The sequence below is a fragment of the Pristiophorus japonicus genome, chromosome 6, assembly GCF_044704955.1.
Source record: "Pristiophorus japonicus isolate sPriJap1 chromosome 6, sPriJap1.hap1, whole genome shotgun sequence".
NCBI lineage: Eukaryota > Metazoa > Chordata > Chondrichthyes > Pristiophoridae > Pristiophorus > Pristiophorus japonicus.
The window spans coordinates 81,311,458-81,331,502 of record NC_091982.1 but is presented as its reverse complement, the minus strand read 5'-3'; the positions used below and the strand labels follow the sequence as shown (position 1 = coordinate 81,331,502).

The 20,045-nt window shown below is 44.7% G+C and overlaps 1 protein-coding gene across 1 annotated transcript in view; it reads right to left on the bottom strand.

The window, feature by feature from the left end:
• Window positions 1-204: 204 nt before the first annotated feature.
• The window catches only part of LOC139265174 (cytochrome b-245 heavy chain-like), a 54,244-nt gene continuing 34,403 nt past the window's right edge, over window positions 205-20,045 (bottom strand). Inside the window, exons 7-13 of the mRNA XM_070882098.1 lie at window positions 19,738-19,867; window positions 19,059-19,151; window positions 11,601-11,851; window positions 9,812-9,974; window positions 9,236-9,382; window positions 3,018-3,142; window positions 205-390 (exon numbers count right to left, since the gene is read on the bottom strand). Coding sequence (XP_070738199.1) covers window positions 264-390; window positions 3,018-3,142; window positions 9,236-9,382; window positions 9,812-9,974; window positions 11,601-11,851; window positions 19,059-19,151; window positions 19,738-19,867 — 1,036 coding nt within the window. The 3' untranslated portion in view covers window positions 205-263. The remainder of the gene's footprint in view (window positions 391-3,017; window positions 3,143-9,235; window positions 9,383-9,811; window positions 9,975-11,600; window positions 11,852-19,058; window positions 19,152-19,737; window positions 19,868-20,045) is intronic.

Here is a 20,045-nt window from a genome sequence, read left to right as displayed (position 1 = left end):
GTATCTATTGTGATGTCAATATTACTCATTGTGCACACAATATTCCAGTCCATGATTCCCCATCCATTAAAATGAATGGGAAAAAAATTGTCATCTGAAGAGCGCAGAATTTGGAGAATTCCAGCCTGCATATCCAATGAGTTTCAAGATGGTGTGCTTGTGTGAAATCAGAACTTGAATGCACATCTTCAGTCTTGCTGTGGGAGGGGGATCTCCTTGTCTCTTTAGTGTTCTTCCAGTTATTTGATCTTGCTCCCTAAAACCTAGAAATTCTCCTTGTTGAAATGGAAATGGACTCCCAAGGGGTTGACTTCAGAGTACTTGCCCGAGCATTGTTCTAAAGCTTTAGCCAGAGGTTGTGGTCCACAGAGGAAGACTCCAATTGTTGTTCTGCAGAGGTATAAGTTCATAAGTTATTGATTTCAGATTTGATCTCTTTTTACATACTATCTTTTATCTCTACAAATCAGGTGGTTGTCCAGTCAAGACTGATAAAATGAAAGGTTACTCTTTCATCAGGATGTAAGGGTATATGTGAAATGAGTTTGGACAAGACCTATCCAGGCCCCAATGGCACAAAACTGTCCTGAATTCAAAACCAATTGATAATCTCACTCAAGGAAGGTTTATAATGAGAGACTCTATTTTCTGCACCAAATGTCCTACCTTTTCCTCAGACAAGATTTTACCTCAACAATGGTTGACAAGACCCTTAGCCCCATTTCTAGTGTCTCTGCTCTAACCCCTTCCCTTCTTTCAAATACTGCAGACCCTCTCTTGTTCTAACCACTCACCACACAAGCTTCCACCTGTCAGATCAACTTCAGCAAGATCCCACCACCAAGCCCCGCCCCTCCTTTTGTGCAGAGGAAACTTTCCCACCAGGATACACATCAGCTCATCTTCCTTTAGTCATTTCTCATGCAACTGCAGCAGATGCAACACCTGTTCAATCGCCTCATCCCACACAACTGTCCAGGGCCTCAAGCATTCCTTTCATCCAGGATAGGAATTTACATGTACTTCCTCCAATCTAGTATATTGTATTCAGTGTGCACAGTGTGGCCTTCTCTACATTAGGGAATCCAAAGGCAGTTAGAGGACAGCTTTGCCGAACACCTCCATTCTGTCTACAGGTGTGACCCTGACCCCACTGTGGCTCATCACTGCAACTCCTCTTCCCACTCTGACTCCTCTGTGCTTGGTCTTCTATACTTTAACAACCAGGCTGAAGGCAAACATTAGTAACAGTATCCCATCTTTTTCCTGGGTATGCAACAGCCCCCTGCTCTGAACATTGACTTTAGTAACTTAAGAGCTTAGCTATATCCCTATTTTCTTTGCAATGGAGAGCTGGTGATGTGGGGTTGGTGCGTTGATAGTTTAGGTGTTAACTCTTCATCAGAACACAGTTCTAGCAGTGAGACCTGCCCTCAGGGTATTGGTCTGTTCTTTCTCTAGGACTGGCAAACCTACTCAGTATGTCCAGAACTTTCTATTTTCATTCTCCAATTTCCCCCATTTTGTATTTTTGTCCCTTGCTTTTTTCAACCCCCAGGAGTTTGCTTTTTGTTTAGTTTTCAGTTCTGATGAAGGATAATGCCTGAAATGCCTATCTTTTTTCTTTGCAGATGCTGACTATATTTCCAGCATTTTCTGTTCTTGTTTAAAACAACAATGCAGTGTTCTTATAATTGTAAAACAGTGCAGAAACAGCTCTACTCTGCATCTAACTCATGCCATATCTGACCTGGGCAACTATTTGCTGACAAGGAGCAGACAGCACTGAAATCTATTATGAACTCAAAAGTTCACCCGGGAAATCAGTAATGTAGGAACTCTATGACTAATTATGAGTTTATTTTAAATTGTTCAATCTTTCGTTCTTATTTCCTCTACCAGATCTTCCTGCACTTTGCTCTACCTTGTAGAGATGGCAGGTGGCCAATGTGCTGTTGGCCTCTGGCAGTATTGCATTGTAACTGGTGGCAGGAGGTGAACTAGATCAGCCTAGGTTCGCTGTCTCTCTGCTTGTTTCACCCTTGGGGAGCACAGCCAAAAGTGAAAACTCAGTAGACGAAGGATTGTAAACCTGAACATGTGCCCTTTCATACAGTGACACAACACAGCAGTGATACACAATGTTCCTCAAATTACTTTTTTTGGTTAATCAAATTATAAGTGTTTTTTTTTTAAAGATGTGACATTTTAGCCCCATACTGCAGCACATCATTACAAACTGATGTTTTGAGCTTATTACTCAATTCCAACATAAACTTGCTTAGGTAAGTGAAGGCATGATAGTTTGGCATGTTGAATATCCCATGATCCAAGCCACAGAATGGTAGGATGAGGATTTACAACTTCAATTCTGGATGTGATTAATTACTGATTTCATCCGTGCCATCGTGAGGTGGTTCCTGGGAAGAGGACATGCATTTTCCTGTAGGAATAGAGGAGATGAATAGGAGGAGTCTTTCACCCACCCCTGGTTACTCTCACTCAACTCTGGTCCTTCATGCACCTCTGGTCACTCTCACCTATCTCTGGTCACTCTCACTCACCCCTGGTCACTCTCACCCACCCATGGTCACTCTCACTCACCCCTGGTCACTCTCACCCACCCCTGGTCACTCACTCACCCCTGGTCACTCTCACTCACCCCTGGTCGCTCTCACTCACCCCTGGTCGCTCTCACTCACCCCTGGTCGCTCTCACTCACCCCTGGTCACTCTCGCTCTCACTCACCACTGGTCACTCTCACTCTCACTCACCCCTGGTCACTCTCACATGCCTCTGACCACCTAGTGGGAGCAGCTTGCCTGCACACACTCCAGAGCAGGTATGGATACATAGGGAACATGAAGAAAATGATAAATATATGACAGAAGGAATGATAACTTTTCAATATTAAATCCTTTATAGTGAATATCATAAATACCTAATTAAGAGAAAATCCTTACTATAGACTAACAGTCATTCACTAAGAAGATGTTGACTATGCTTTTCCCACTTACTTGGGGTGAGCCTGTGCAATGATCTGAAATTCTTTGTCCCAGTTGGGTCTCCCATAGTGTGTTTTCTGTTTAAGTCCAGTCACTACGTCAGTCTCTTTATCGAAGTGCACCTTGATATGAGTGGCCTGTAAGAAGAAAGAGATGTCAAACAAAAGGAGATCTTGGTGGATATCATGTTTCAGGAGGTCACCCCGCAGCGTAAGATTGTGCAGGCAGAGAAGGAATGGGTGACTGCCAGACAGATAAGGAGGACCAGGCCGGAATGCAAGAGTCCCCTGAGCACGTCTCACTCTCTAACTAGAATACTGATAGTTCCTCTGGGGAGTACAGCCAGAGCCAAGTCCATGGCACCATGGGTGGCTCAGCTGTATGGGGGGAAGGGTGGGGGGAAAGGGGGGGGAGGAAGATCGGGAAAGCAATAGTGATAGAAGATTTGATAGTTAGGGGAACAGACAGGTGTTTCTGCGGCCACAGACGTGATTCCAGGATAGTCTGTTGCCTCCCGAGTACCAGGGTCAAGGATATCACTGTGCGGCTGCAGAACATTCTGAGGGAGTAGGGTGAACAGTCAGTGGTCCACATCGATATCACCGATATGTGTAGAAAGAGGGATGAGGTCCTGCAAGCAGATTTTAGGGAGCTAGGAAAGAGATTAAAAAGCAGGACCTCAATGGTAGTAATCTCTAGTTACTCCTGGTGGCATGAGCTAGTGAGTATAGAAATAGGAAGATAGAGCAGATGAATGTATGGCTGGAGAGATGGTGCAGAGGGATGGCTTTAGATTCCTGGGACATTGGGATAGCTTTTGGGGGAGGTGGGGTCTGTACAGGCCGGATGGGTTGCATCTCAACAGAGGGGGTGCGGGGGTTGCTAGTGTAGTGTATGTAGGAACCTTTAGTAATGACTCCACGAGTCAGGCACCTTTAGTAATGACTCCATGAGGCAGGATATGATACTTAAACTGTGCAGACCTGTAGTCCTTTATTTGCAGCTCCTGAGTGACGACAACAAGCTGTGAGTTCCCTTTTATACTGGGTTACCTGCCATGTGCAGGCAACTCCTAGGTCTCCAGTAGCAGCACCCTCTGGTGTACTGGTAAGGTGTGTACAGGATAAGGGCACATTCAATGTGGCATAACAGTGTTACAGACATCACACAGTAAACAGGCATGCATACACAACAGCTAGTGCTGTTGGGGAGGGTTTAAATTAATTTGGCAGGGGAATGGGCACCATAATATAGCATTAGAAAGGAGAAACAAGGTGCATAAAGAATTGAGAGAGACAGATGACACTAGAGTAAGAAATAGTATGGTATTAGCTGGGATCAGACTAAGAGAATACAAGAAGGTCTAAGTTAGGTTTATAGTGCATGTGTGTGAATGCACAAAGTGTGGTAAATAAGGTTGGCGAGCTTCAGGCACAGATAGACATTTGGGAATATGATGTTTTGGAGCTAATGGAGAGCTGGCTCAAGAAAGGGCAGGATTGGGTAATAAATATTCCTGGATAGAGGTGTTCAGGAAAGATAGAGAAGGAAAGAAAGGAGGTAGGGTGGCAGTATTGATTAAGGAGAATGTTACAGTGCTGGAGAGGATGTCCTGGAGGGGTCAAGGACAGCATCTACTTGGTTAGAGTTGAGATACAATAGAGGTGCCATTAGGTGTAGTCTATCGGCCGCCAACTAGTGGGAAGAATATAGAGGAGCAAATTTTCAGGGAAATTACAGAGAGGTGCAAGAATTATATTGATAATGAGGGAATTCAACTATCTGAATATAGACTGGGATAGTAATAGTGTAAAGAGCAGAGAGGGGGAAGAATTCCTGAAATGGATTCAGGAGAAATTGCTTGATCAGTATGTTTCCGGTCCAACGAGGAAGGAGGCATTGCTTGCTCTAGTGAATGAGCTGGGTCAAGTGGAGCAAGTGTCAGTTGGGGAACATTTAGGAAACAGTGATCACAGTAACATAAGGTTTATATTAGCTATGGAAAAGGACAGGGAGAAATCTAAAGTAAAAAGGAAGGCCAATTTCAGTGGGTGGAGAATGGATCTGGCCCTGGGTAAATTGGAATCAAAAATTAGCAGGCAAAACTGTAATCGAACAATGGGCTGCCTTTAAAGAGATGGTTTGGGTACAGTCGAGGTACATTCCCATGAGGGGGAAACATAGAGCAACCAAAATCAGAGCTCCCTGGATGATGAAAGAGATAGAGAGTAAGATGAAGCAGAAAAAGGTGTCAGGTTGAGAATACAGGCTCAATATAGAAAGTTCAGGGTGGAAGTGAAAAAGGAAATAAGAGGGGCAAAGAAAGAGTATGAGAATAAAGTGACAGCTAACATAAAAGGGAATCCAAAAGTCTTCTATATAAATAATAAATGAATAGGGGTGGGGCCAATTAGGTACCAAAAAGGAGACCTATGCATGGAGGCAGAGGGCATGGCTGAGGTACTTTGAGTACTTTGCATCTGTTTTTACCAAGGAAGAAGATGCTGCTAAAGTCATAATGAAAGGGGAGGTAGTTGAGATACTGGATGGGATAAAAATTGATAAAGAGGAGGTACTAGAAAGGCTGACTGTACTTAAAGTAGATAAGTCACCAGGACCAGATGGCGAAGGAATGCAAAATTTACAAGAAACCCCCCCGTGTTTGGGCTCATTCGAAAGGAAATTTAATTTGGAACTATCTACCGAAAAGTTTGGAACTCTATAGTGCTTATGGAAGAAACTACGAACTTTAATAGAATTTTGGATTTTAAAAGACAAACTCAAGGCTGTGGGCGGACCTACGGAATTAGCAAGAGACAGCCCAATTAAGTAAAGCTACCTGGGTTTGAGGGCTGAGTTAACCTGCCTGGGAGAATGAGTATTCGAAAATCCTTCCCCCACAAGAGACATTAACATCACAAAATCACCCAGAGGTAGCTACCCATCAACATGGGTCTGGACAACCATTTTATCATATACATCACAAAGAGGCCCAATCCAGCCTGTATGCGAAAGACTAAACACAAAAGGACATTGCAGTTACCAAACTAATATTTCCATCAGGAAACAGTTTTCGAACATCAACCCACCCAAGACATATCAACTTTTAACGAGCCTGACAAAATATTACAAAGAAGTACCAAGCCCACCAAAATTATACAAAGGATTTTGAACAGATTTGGCGGCAAGATTAGAACACTGAAATCGTATAACTGACCCCTGTTTTCAACAGAGGTTAGGTGGTTGCTAGGTAGCTACAAGGCTGCTACCACCTCAGGTGACACTTTGACTGACAGACTAGTACAACACTACATTGTGTCCTCAAGACAAGGAGAGAAACCAATGCGACAGTTGTAAACTAACTTCTCCAGCTCGAAGTCCTGAAGTCCTGAAGGAAGGAAGAACATCACCATCGCAGCAGCGACTGACCACAGTCAACGTGGTATCAAGGGAAAACACAACCGCGATCTACCATTAACTATCAAAAGGATTGGTAAGCATAGGTCCCTGCCTGCCCTGGAGTCTAACCTAGCTAGAATTAGGTATTGGGAGGTGGGAGATATAATTTTACTGTAACTCTCTTTGAATGTGTATTGCATGGTTCTTTATTAGAGTGATTTGTGATTTTAAGTTTGACCTTGTATCTTTCCTTGTATTATTCTTTATTAGAGTGATTGTAAGTTTGGCTTTGTATTTTCTTACTGGAGTAATAAGCCTGTATTACCCTGACTGTAATAAAAACAAAGTTCTTTGCATCAAACCAGTGTCCTTTGCACTTTTGTCACACCCCCCAAATAAATCCAGAGTACAGAACCCAAGGGAGTGGGAGTGATTCGAACCGCTCAAGTTGGTCAGAAGGGAACCTGACCCCCTCATAGAGACCACACGACCCCCCCCTTACAATGGGACGCATCCTAGGATGCTGAGGGAAGTAAAGGTGGATATTGCGAAGGTACTGGTCATAATTTTCCAATCCTCCTTAAACACAGGGGAGGTGCCAGAGGACTGGAGAATTGTAAATGTTACACCCTTGTTCAAAAAAGGGGGTAAGGATAAACCCAACAATTACAGAGCAGTCAGTTTAACCTCAGTATGGTGAAGCTTTTGGTAAACGATAATCTGGGACAAAATTAACAATCACCTGGACAAGTCTGGATTAATTAAGGAAGGCCAGCATGGATTTGTTAAAGGCAAATTGTGTTTAAATAACTTGATCGAGTTTTTTGATGAGGTAACAGAGAGAATTAATGCAGTTAATGTGTTGTACATGGATTTCCAAATGGTGTTTGATAAAGTGCCACATAATAGACTTGCCAGCAAAGTTGAAGCCCATGGAATAAAAGGGACAATGGCAGCATGGATATGAAATTGGCAAAGTGACAGGAAACAGAGAGTAGTGGTGAACGGTTGTTTATCGGACTGGTGAAAGATACATAGTGGTGTTCACCAGGGTTCATAACCAGGACCACTGCTTTTCTTGATATATATTAATGACTTGGACTTGGGTGTACAGGGCACAATTTCAAAATTTGCAGATGACTCAAAACTTGGAAGTACAGTGAACAGTGTGGAGGATAGTGATAGACTTCAAGAGGACATAGACAGGCTGGTGAAATGGGCGGACACGTGGCAGATGAAATTTAACACAGAAACGTGTGGTGATACATTTTGATAGGAAGAATGTGGAGAGGCAATATAACCTAAAGGGTACAATTCTAAAGAGGGTGCATGAACAGAGAGACCTGGGGGTATATGTGCACAAATTGTTGAAGGTGGCAGGGCAGGTTGAGAAAGTGGTTAAAAAGGCATAGGGATTCTGGGCTTCATAAATAGAAGCATAGAGCACAAAAGCAAGGAAGTTATGATGAACCTTTATAAAACACTAGTTCGGCCTCAACTGGAGTATTGTGTCCAATTCTGGGCACCATGCTTTAGGAAAGATGTGAAGGCTTTAGAGAGGGTGCAGAAAAGATTTACAAAATTGTTCTAGGGATGATGGACTTCAGTTATGTGGACAAACTGGAGAACTGGGGTTGTTCGCCTTAGAGCAGAGAAGGTTGAGAGGAAATTGGATAGAGGTGTTCAAAATCATGAAGGGTCTAGACAGAGTAGAGAGAAACTACCCATTGACTGAAGTGTCAAGAACCAGAGGACACAGATTTAAGCTGATTGGCAGAAGAACTAAAGGCAACATGAGTAAAAACATTTTTACGCAGCGAGCGTTTACGATCTGGAATGCACTGCTTGAAAGGGTGGTGGAGGCAGATTAAATTGTGGCTTTCAAAAGGGAATTAGATGAGTACCTGAAAGAAAAAAAATTGTAGGGCTACGGGGAAAGGGCGAGGAAGTTGGACTAGCTGAAGTGCTCTAGCAGAGAGCAGGCATGAGCTAGATGGGCCGAATGGCCTCCTTCTGTGTTGTAACCATTCTATGATTTTATGATTAGTGCAATTGTTTATTGAAACAAGTAGCCAGAAATTAAATGGACTCTCCCTCTCCTCCTTATAAGATAGTGTAGTCTCCGCACAGCTCCTTCCCACAGTAGCATGCCAGGGTTTAGGAGCTCTGTGTAAAGGGCTTCAGATTTACACCCATGTCCTTTGTAAAAATTCACCATGCCGTGGCTGGTCTCTGGATTGAAACCATCACCGTTGACTGATCTTTGAGAACAAATGTAATATTTGTTCACTTAGTTAAGCTTTCACAGTCACCTGACCTCCTTTGCTCCACTAAAGGCACCGAAGATGTCATCTTTTAGGATCTAACCCTGAAATCAGGCAAAGGTAGCAATCCCAATCAGAAGTGAATTTTAGAAAGATGTTTCACGTACAATTTTTAAAAATGAAATATAATAGGTTATTGTTGGTGTACCATTATTAGTATCATCATAGGCAGTCCCTCGAAATCGAGGAAGACTTGCTTCCACTCTAAAAGTGAGTTCTCAGGTGACTTTACATTCCAATACGGGAATTACAGTCTCTGTCAAAGGTGGGACAGTCAGTCATTGGAGGAAAGAGTGGGTGGGGAGTCTGGTTTGCCGCATGCTCTTTCCACTGCCTGCGCTTGTCTTCTGCATGCTCTCAGCGACGAGACTCGCAAATCTACTATAGTTCTACATTCTCATACACTGCAGTGCCTGGCTATTAATAATCAATATAGTTACATCCTCAGACAGAGTACTTGTTTATTATTTGGTTATTGATAACTAGTTATATCTTTAGACATAATACCTGGGTACTATCCCAGCCAGTCAGGTAGAGTTTGTAGCTGAGGAAGTTATGCTTGCCCAATTGTTCCATGTGATTCTCAAGTGATCGTAGCACGTCAGCGAACCATTCAAATGCCTGGGTCTCTCGACAGATCCAGAAGAAGTAAATCTACCAACAGATAAAGAGGAAACAATTACACAAAGTCCAGCAGAATATTTCAGCATTTTACATGAGTATTAATTTTTATTTCACTCTGTCTTTGAGCAATTCCTTCACTGAGTCTTCTTTGGGTAGGAGTGAGGAACTAAGTTGACCATTCTTTAAGAGTTGCACTCACTCAGAGATGGGGAAGATTAGTTATACTGAATTGTTACTCTTGCCCCTACTCTTGGAAGAACACTCCATTGATCACAACTTAGGAGAGACGTGAGGAAAACTCAATTCATGCTGTATCCCTCCTGTCAAGTAGTCATTAAGCCCCATTGACAGTGAGCATGGAAGAGTCAGTGCCCTCAGGCCAATTAACATCTTGGGTGCAACCTGGGAGGGTGGGGGAGGAAGGATGACGTTTCGAAACAAATGTTTTAAAAAACACACCTTTTTTGTCAGCGGTCCAGCATCAGAATTCTCATACTTGTACCAGATAGACTTGAGAACGGATGCAAATGGAGTCACTCCAATGCCAGCTCCAACCAAAACGCTGACCTCGTAATGGAAGACATCTTCACTGGCCGTGCCAAAAGGACCATCCACTGCGATCCTGGTGGGACAAAAGGAAAGGAATTCACAGTGAATGCAAACTCTGAAACCCTGTTAAACTTGTTTTCTCTCAGGCTGGATGTTACAAAGGGAGCTAAGCAGAGATTTCAATGTTGTCCACTCTGCAACGAACCCCTCAGCTGATTTGACATAACATGTCTGTCCAGGTATAGCAAAGATGCCCATTACATACACAAGGCTCCTTGGGAATGGGGAATATTTTCAAAATGAATTGGTTCTCCTAAAAAAGCTCAGTATTCAATATTCATCAAGGTGTAAATGCTAGCCTTTTCCAATATTGCTCCCATTAATGGTTTTCATCCTTCAATACACTGCTCCCAAAAATCTACCCTGGCTGTGGATTAACCTGTGATGACTATTAATATCCCTCGATAATTAGAGTTACATGTAGCTCACCTAGTATCTAGGAGAAAGGCTCATAACATGGAAGATAGGTATTATCCACGGGTCCTCCGCTGGTCTCCGATAAAGCATCTAATTCTCCACATTAACTATCAATACTATAATATAACTGGGGGAGAGAGGGGAAGTGGTGGATACAAGACATGAACTCAAAGAGATCACACAGTCCCAAATCTCCTCTTCCACCTCCCTCAAGATGGAATGCACATTTCTCCACCCTCAAACTGACATTCCTGTTAAATCTAACTCAGCTGGGCAGGTGCAAGCACCAAGTAACCTGGCACTAGGATCAGTGCTCTGATGGACACCAGGCCTGGTGTTCTCTCATTGCTTAACAGGACCCTTTTTAAATTGGACTTTCAATATCCAGGACCTTTTAAAAATAAAATGTCACATTTTCTATCTCCAGTCTATATATATATTTGCAGCATTGTTGATATCAATGCAGGAACTGTCTGGAGAAGAGTTACTGTGTAGAATGGAACTGAATTAACACTATTAAAGATGAAGGCTAGGAATTTACTTGAACTTTGCAGTGAGTTTTGGGCATAAGTACAGCACATCAGCATATTTGAGTGTGGACCTGGTTTCTACCTCGTGCTGGCTATGCCGGTATTTCCAGTCGGATCTGAGGCTTTCCATTCCTGTTTGCGGCTAAAGCTGTTGGGAGGTCATTGTAATATGTAAATGAGGATAACTAGTGTGAGAGTGGCCAAAATGCATGACTTGTGTCCCCAATACAGCAAGGATAACTTAGAACAAATGAAAAGAGTCATAGCACTTGCCAGCATCAGCTGATATAGGCAGAAGTATATCTCAAGGACTAATTGAGGCAAATAGCATAGATTCATTTAAGGGGAAACTAGATAAGAACATGAGTGAGAAAAGAAAAGAGGATATGTTGATAGGGTTAGATGGAGAGGGATGGGAGGAGGCTAGTGTGGAACATAAACACCAACATAGACCAATTGGGTCAATGGACTGTTTCTATACTGTAAACTCTATGTAATTCTATGTAAACCACTTTCTTGTTTCTTTATTATACTAATATATGGACATAAATGTTTTAACCTGTATTTGTAAAAAGAATTTAATAAAAACACAACAAAAGTATATTGACTTTGTAGCATAACCATGGCTTGGCATCTTTTCTGACTATCAGCACAAGTTAATTGCATTTTCTATGTTTTTATCCTTGATCTACCTTGGTTGCATTTGCTTTACTGCCTCAGCTTTATTCTCTCCAAATGCTTCAAACATGCCATCTGTCCAATCACCAGCTGATCGAATGTGCACACTGAAGTAATCCTCTTCCGGGGCAGAGGTCAGAGTGAAGGGGTGCCACTCCAACTGTGAGATAGATGGACAGTTGATGAAGATGTATTGTCCTACTTCCATTTTAAAGCCCTTCTTCTGCATCTGCAGCTCAAGGACCTTCGACGGATGAACAACAGCCTAGAACAAAAATTACAGCAAGTCCAACACACCATTGCTTTTAATGTGTACCATGTGAATATTGGTCATCAGGGTGAGGGTGTTAAAAACAGGCACTTTGAGTCCAGGGGGGAGAAATTGGAAAGGTTTACACCTCCTGTTAACGCCCCGCTACCACCCACCTGCAGACACTAGGGGGTTACCGAGCAGGCATGGTGAAATCACCTATGCAATATTCATCCCCGGCCTCCCCCCGCATCATCGCCGGGCGTCAACAACGGCAGCTGCGGGAGGCGTTGTCACCTTGGCTGGCCACTTGGGGAGTGATAATTAAAGGTAGTGGTGGTCAGGTAGGACAAAATGTAGTTATTTCTCCATTCTGGTGCCTCCTGATCTCCTCAGCCTTCGAGTGGTTGGGGCTGTTATGCACATAGCGCAGGTGCCGTGGCCCAACACAGACAGTATGAGAACTTATTCAGCCCAGTATTGACCCTTTCGTTTGGGCGGGGAGGAACTTGTACAGACGGTATTGCTCTGACAATAGCGGCCCCTCACTCCCTTTAGAGCTCTTGAAGCGCTAAAGCGGAAGTTCCCGTCATCTGCAAATCCTTTTCGCCCGCCGATACTTTTGTGCTCCCTGAAAAGTTATCGCTCCAAACGGGACACTGCACAATTTCTAGCCCCAGGTTTAGCTGCAAGGAAAAATTCTAAGACATAATGGGGTCTAAATTCAATATCATTGTGCCTGTTGTCCTGGCAGGAAACATCCATAATGGTAGCCAATTTAGCAGTACAGAGGCCTGTGCCTGATTTGCACAGACATTCAGCCACTGCTAAATTGGTTGGAGCCTTTTTTAGGCTGCCCTGGTGGCCACCTGCTATGCGCAAGGCATATTGAAATGAGATTGCAGCGTCCATTTTTGACTCAGATGTCTAAATTCATTTAGACGAACCAGAGCAAGTTCCACCCAGTATTTCCAGGTAGTGCATTGTGTTACGTTCAGAATAACTCCACGAGACTGTGTTGTAAGCTCAAACCATTGTGACCTTGGTCTCTTTAATATAACTCCAAAGTCAGGCAGCAGCATGGTGGACCACCTTTTATACCTGTTTGCTCCAGGGTGCACAGGTGACTCGTAGGTCTCCCACAGGTGTGCCCCCTAGTGGCAAGTCTTACACACAAGTGAGGTTTGCATACATAACATCACTTGCCCCCAAAGTCTTAAGTACAAGTTATTTGCAGGTTGAGGCGATCTGGCATAGAAACATAGAAACATAGAAAATAGGTGCAGGAGCAGGCCATTCAGCCCTTCGAGCCTGCTCCTGCACCTATTTTCTATGTTTCTATTCAATGAGTTCATGGCTGAACGTGAAACTTCAGTACCCGCTTCCTGCTTTCTCGCCATAACCCTTGATCCCCCGAGTAGTATGGACTTCATCTAACTCCCTTTTGAATATATTTAGTGAATTGGCCTCAACTACTTTCTGTGGTAGAGAATTCCACAGGTTCACCACTCTCTGGGTGAAGAAGTTTCTCCTCATCTCGGTCCTAAATGGCTTACCCCTTATCCTCAGACTGTGACCCCTGGTTCTGGACTTCCCCAACATTGGGAACATTCTTCCTGCATCTAACCTGTCTAAACCCGTCAGAATTTTAAAAGTTTCTATGAGGTCCCCTCTCATTCTTCTGAACTCCAGTGAATACAAGCCCAGTTGATCCAGTCTTTCTTGATAGGTCAGTCCCGCCATCCCGGGAATCAGTCTGGTGAATCTTCGCTGCACTCCCTCAATAGCAAGAATGTCCTTCCTCAAGTTAGGAGACCAAAACTGTACACAATACTCCAGGTGTGGCCTCACCAAGGCCCTGTACAACTGTAGCAACACCTCCCTGCCCCTGTATTCAAATCCCCTCGCTATGAAGGCCAACATGCCATTTGCTTTCTTAACCGCCTGCTGTACCTGCATGCTAACCTTCAATGACTGATGTACCATGACACCCAGGTCTCGTTGCACCTTCCCTTTTCCTAATCTGTCACCATTCAGATAATAGTCTGTCTCTCTGTTTTTACCACCAAAGTGGATAACCTCACATTTATCCACATTATACTTCATCTGCCATGCATTTGCCCACTCACCTAACCTATCCAAGTCACTCTGCAGCCTCATAGCATCCTCCTCGCAGCTCACACTGCCACCCAACTTAGTGTCATCCGCAAATTTGGAGATACTGCATTTAATCCCCTCGTCTAAATCATTAATGTACAATGTAAACAGCTGGGGCCCCAGCACAGAACCTTGCGGCACCCCACTAGTCACTGCCTGCCATTCTGAAAAGTACCCGTTTACTCCTACTCTTTGCTTCCTGTCTGACAACCAGCTTCCTGTCTGCATTCCCGGGTCAATCGCCTGAGTTGAAGTCCTGGCATGGGTGAGTTGGTCGGCTCATTGCCGTACGGCAGCACGGTTGGTCTGATCAGACTGTCAGGCATGGTGAGTTCATCCTCGTGGTCGACAGCGAGGTCGATTGCTGGTTGGGTGTGTGTTGGTGGATCATAGATGGTAAAATCTTCTTCAAACTGTTCTTGGTTGTCAGTGCATCGCAGTTTGGTCTGATCCAAGTGCTTTCTGTCCATTCAACAATTTAACAACAAACACTCTATTCCCCTCCTTGACTAAGATAGTGCCAGCAATCCACTTGGGACCATGACCGTAATTTAGAACAAACACCGGATCATTAACCTCAATGTCACGCGATACCGCTGCGCGATCGTGGTACACGTTATGCCGGTGCCGCTGGGTTTCTACGTGATTATTGAGATCCGGGTGGACTAAGGAGAGCCTGGTTTTGAGTGCTCTCTTCATTAACAATTCTGCAGGGGGAACCCCGGTGAGTGAGTGGGGGCGCGTCCGGTAGCTGAGCAGAACCTAAGATAACCGGGTCTGCAAGGAGCCGTCTGTTACGCATTTCAAGCTCTGCTTGATGGTTTGGACTGCCCATTCCGCTTGACCGTTGAATGCGGGCTTAAATGGGGCAGACCTGACATGCTTAATGCCATTGCGGGTCATGATCTCGTTGAATTCCGAGCTGCTGAAACATGGTATATTGTCACTAACAAGGACGTCAGGCAAACCATGGTTGGCGAACATGACCCTGAGGCTTTCAATGGTGGCAGTGGACGTACATGATGATATTATTATACATTCAATCCAATTAGAATACTAGGAACATCTTCCCTAGAAAAGGGTCAGCAAAATCTAAGTGGACCCTGGACCATGGTTTGGAGGGCCATGAACTCAGAGAATTGTGAACCCATGGAATTTTCTACCACAGAAGGTTGTTGAGGCCAGTTCGTTAGATATATTCAAAAAGGAGTTGGATATGGCCCTTATGGCTAAAGGGATCAAGGGTTATGGAGAGAAAGCAGGAATGGGATACTGAAGTTGCATGATCAGCCATGATCATATTGAATGGCAGTGCAAGTTCGAAGGGCTGAATGGCCCACTCCTGCACCTATTTTCTATGTTTCTATGTTGCTCAATTCAGAGTCGATGCCGGTCCACCAAACGTGCGACCTGGCGATAGCCTTCATCATGACTATGTCTGGGTGGGTACTGTGTAGGTTGCCTATAAACGTTTCCCTGCCTTTTTTTGGCAAAACCACGCGATTCCCCCATAGGAGACAATCCGATTGGATGGACAATTTATCCTTATGTCGGTGAAACAGCTTAATTTCATTTTGCATTTCCCTGGGAACCACTGACCAGCTCCCATTGAGGATGCAGCTTTTTACTAGTGATAGCACAGGGTCCTGGCTAGTCCAGGTCCTGATCTGGCGAGCCGTGATAGGTGACCCCTTGCTCTCAAAAGCATCCATTACCAGAAGCAAGTCTGCGGGTTGTGCCATTTCCACCCCGGTGGTGGGCAATGGTAGCCGACTGAGGGTGTCAGCACAGTTCGCAGTGCCTGGTCTGTGGAGGATTACATAGTCATACGCAGATAATGTTAGTGCCCATCTTTGGATGCGGGACGAAGCATTGGTGTTAATACCTTTGCTTTCTGAGAGCAGTGAAGTAAGCGGTTTGTGGTTGGTTTCGAGCTCGAACCGGAGACCAAATAGGTATTGGTGCATTTTCTTAACCCCGTATACACATGCCAACACTTCTTTCTCAACCATACTGTAGGCTCTTTCAGGCTTGGATAAACTTCTGGATGCATATGCAACCGGTTGCAGTTTGCCTGACACATTTGCTTGCTGTAACACACAACCGATCCCGTACGACAACACATCACAAGCTAGTACTAGATGTTTACATGGGTCATACAATACAAGTAACTTGTTAGAGCATAGCAGGTTTCTGGCCTTATTAAAGGCTGTCTCTTGAGATTTTTCCCAAACCCAGTTGTCACCCTTGTGTAGCAATAAATGCAAGGGTTCCAGCAAAGTGCTCAACCCCGGTAGAAAGTTACCAAAATAGTTGAGGAGTCCCAGGAACGAATGTAGCTCCATCACATTCTGTGGTCTGGGTGCATTCTTGAAGGCCTCCGTCTTGGTGTCTGTGGGTCTGATGCCGACTGCTGCAATCTTTCTCCCCAGAAATTCGACCTCTGGCACCAGGAAAACACACTTGGAGCGTTTCAGCCTGAGTCCCACTCTGTCCAGTCACTTTAAAACCTCTTCCAGGTTTGCAAGTGTTCGGTGGTGTTGCGACCAGTGATCAAGATGTCGTCTTGGAACACCACGGTGCATGGAACTGATTTCAGCAGACTCTCCATGTTCCTCTGGAAGGTGGCCGCAGCCGAGCGAATCCCAAAGGGGCGTCTGTGGTACACGAACAGTCCTCTGTGCGTGTTGGTGCACATCAATTTCTTTGACAGTTCAGCCAGCTCCTGTGTCATGTAAGCAGAGGTTAGATCTAGCTTGGTGAATGACTTTCCCCCTGCTAGCGTTGCGAATAAGTCCTCCGCTTTGGGTCATGGGTACTGGTCCTGTAACGAGACTCGGTTGATCATTACCTTGTAGTCCCCACAGATTCTCAGCGTCCTATCGCTCTTTAGCACCAGTACGATTGGACTGGCCCACTCGTTGAACTTGACAGGCGATATGATTCCCTCTCGTTGAAGTCTGTCCGGCCCAATCTCGACTTTCTCTCGCATCATTTATGGGACTGCTTGGGTTTTGTGATGCATGGACCGTGCCCCAGGAACAAGATGCATCTGCACTGTGGCGTCTGTGAAGTTGGCGATGCCTGGCTCGAATAACACCGGGAATTTGTTTAGCATCTGGATGCACGGGGCGTCATCCACCGAAGACAGTGCTTTGATGTCATCCCAGTTCCATCGGATCTTTCCTAGCTAGCTTCTGCCGAACAGCGTTGGGCCATCGCTTGGTACAATCCATAGTGATAAATCATGCACCATTCCGTTGTATGATACTTTCACTGCCGCGCTGTCGATAACAGGTATGAGTTCTTTGATGTAAGTGCGCAGCGTTGTGTGAATCGGGCTCAGTTTTGGCCTCTGTGCTTTGTTGCCCCAGTTTTTCAAAAGCCTTCTGGCTCATGATTGATAGACTTGCCCCAGTGTCTAATTTCATGGAGACTGGAATGCCGTTAAGTTTAACTTTGAACATTATCGGAGGACTTTTGGTGGTGAAGGTGTGTGCCCCATACACTTACACTTCATTCTCAGGTTGAGTTGCCTCTCCTGCTCGTTCAGCATGATCCACGCTGGATCGGTCGTCCTCTGCTGACTCTGCCACGTGATGAGTCAGAGGTTGCTCGCACGTTCGCTGGAGGTGCCTCATTGTTCCACAGCCCTTGCACAGATAGTGCTTGAATCGACATTGATGGGCTCTATGACTGCCCCCGCAGCGCTAGCATGGTGTTAATGGATTCACATTAGCACTCCATAGCAGCCTCTGAGTCACCCTAGGCCTGGCCTCTGTGGACGTGTGGGCCCTGCCATGTACAGTACTGTCTGCTGAAGGCATTATTTTATGTACAGTACTTGCCAATGAGCTACGATGCTGTGAGGATATCTGTTTTATATTGTCGCTCGTGGATATGAAGGCCTGGGCTATCGTGATAGCCTTGCTTAGATCTAAGGATTCGGCAGACAGCAGTTTGCGAAGGATGACCTCGTGGCCAATTACAAGCACGAAAAAATCCCGCAACATTTCCCCCAAAGATCCTGAAAATTCTAAAGTCCCGCGAGGCGTCTTAGGTCGGCGACAAAGCTCGCCACGTTCTAGCCCTCAGAGCGATGGTGCGTGTAAAAGCGATACCTGGCCATTAAGATGCTTTCCTTTGGCTGGAGGTGTTCCCGAGCCAGCGCACATAACTCTGTGTAAGTCTTGTCCGTTGGTTTGTCCGGTGCCAGCAGATTTTTGAAGAGGCCATATATCGAAAACCCACATACGGTGAGGAGAATCGCCCTGCACTTGATCGCCATCTCAGCCGTGTCCAGCTCATTGGCCATGAAGTACTGGTTGAGGCACTCAGCGAAGGTTTCCCAATCATCACCCTCAACAGATCTCTCAAGAATACCAGTGGTCATTTCCGCGTGAAAGTTCGTGATCTGTAACTCGTCGCCAGTTGTTATGTTCAGAATAACTCCACGAAACTGTGTTGTAAGCTCAAACCATTGTGACCTTGGTCTCTTTAATAGAACTCCAAAGTGAGGCAGCAGCATGGTGGACTGCCTTTTATACCTGCTTGCCCCAGGGTGCACAGGTGACCCGTAGGTCTCCCACAGGTGTGCCCCCTAGTGGTAAGTCTTACACACAGGTGAGGTTTGCATACATAACAAATTGTATAACCAATGGTCCTTAAGGGACCACTGGAGATCGCTCAAATAAAGGCTCCAAAACCTCTTGAAATGTCCCTTTGTGCACAGGGAGAGAAAACTGATTGACCTAGGCTCACACTCGGGCACCTTGGAGAAGTTGGCCTACGACCAACATTACAGAGGCCTGGGAGAGGTTCAGAAGGAGTACATATAAAAGAGGAAAGAAAATATATAAATAAAGGAATGTATCTGCAGCAACTCTGTGGAAACTAAGAACAGCGACTAACTACTTAACCATATTTACTTCCGGTCCAAATATTATGGGCATCGTTTGTAAGAATGATTAATGGGATGGTAGGATAAGGTATCACTGTATGCGCCCTCTTGCTCCATTGCCATAAAATTATTGACATCTCATATCAACAGCTTTTATTTTTTTACCTTAGTGATGACAACCCTCTGTTGGGATCGATACAGTCGTATTAATCTCTCACAGACGTATAGTATCATTGGCCCAAGCACCCACTGCCAAGTCTGGAATAGAACAACACATTGTAAGGAGACTAGAGAACATCTAAAGAGAGATATCAGCAAGTTACTAAACTGAAAGGTCGACAATAACTGAAGACAAGTGAGGCCAGATGGCTCAGTGCAAAGCAGCAAAGACAGACATTTTAAAGATGGGAAGGGCTCACAATCTGATACAGTTTCTTCACGTTAATGAAGTTATTGTCAATGAAATGCTGCAGTTATCAGAAATCAGTTACACACATGTGGATTTTCACACTCTTTATTGGCCTTGTTATAAAAACACATTGACCACAAAATGGTAGAGGGCATCTTTTGTATCGGTATATCTCCTCGTGGCAAACTCTTTCATCTCCTCACTAACGTGGCAAAGTGACAGCTTTCCCACAGGAAGGGAAATAAATTATAAATAAGAAATCACCCAAAGTTGCTTTGTAGCTTCTAGCTGCTGTCATATTCAGCCTGATTGGTGGATGCCCGAATTAGTTCTCCAACCTGTCTTCTCAGCTGTGGAATGGGCATGATCTGGGCATGATCTAACGGGGCCTTGAGGTGCAGAGGGAAATGAACAATTCGTTACAGAAATACTCACCATAGGTGCTCCCCCCTCAAATGAAGGGACTGGACATTCATCAATATTACCCCAATCTGCTGAGCGATTTTGACACTTCATGTATTCATGTACCTCCATGCTGGCATCAGTCTGGTGTCGAACAATACGGCTGAAAGAAAAAAGGCATGTTTCATTCAAAAGGGAAAATGAGATGGTTATTAGAGATAACGCTGGAAATGCTCAGCAGGTCAGGCAGCATCTTTGGAGACAGAAACAGTGTTAACATTTCAGGTCGTAGACCTTTCGTCAGAAACGTTTATATTAATGGTTATTACAGAACCAGGTAA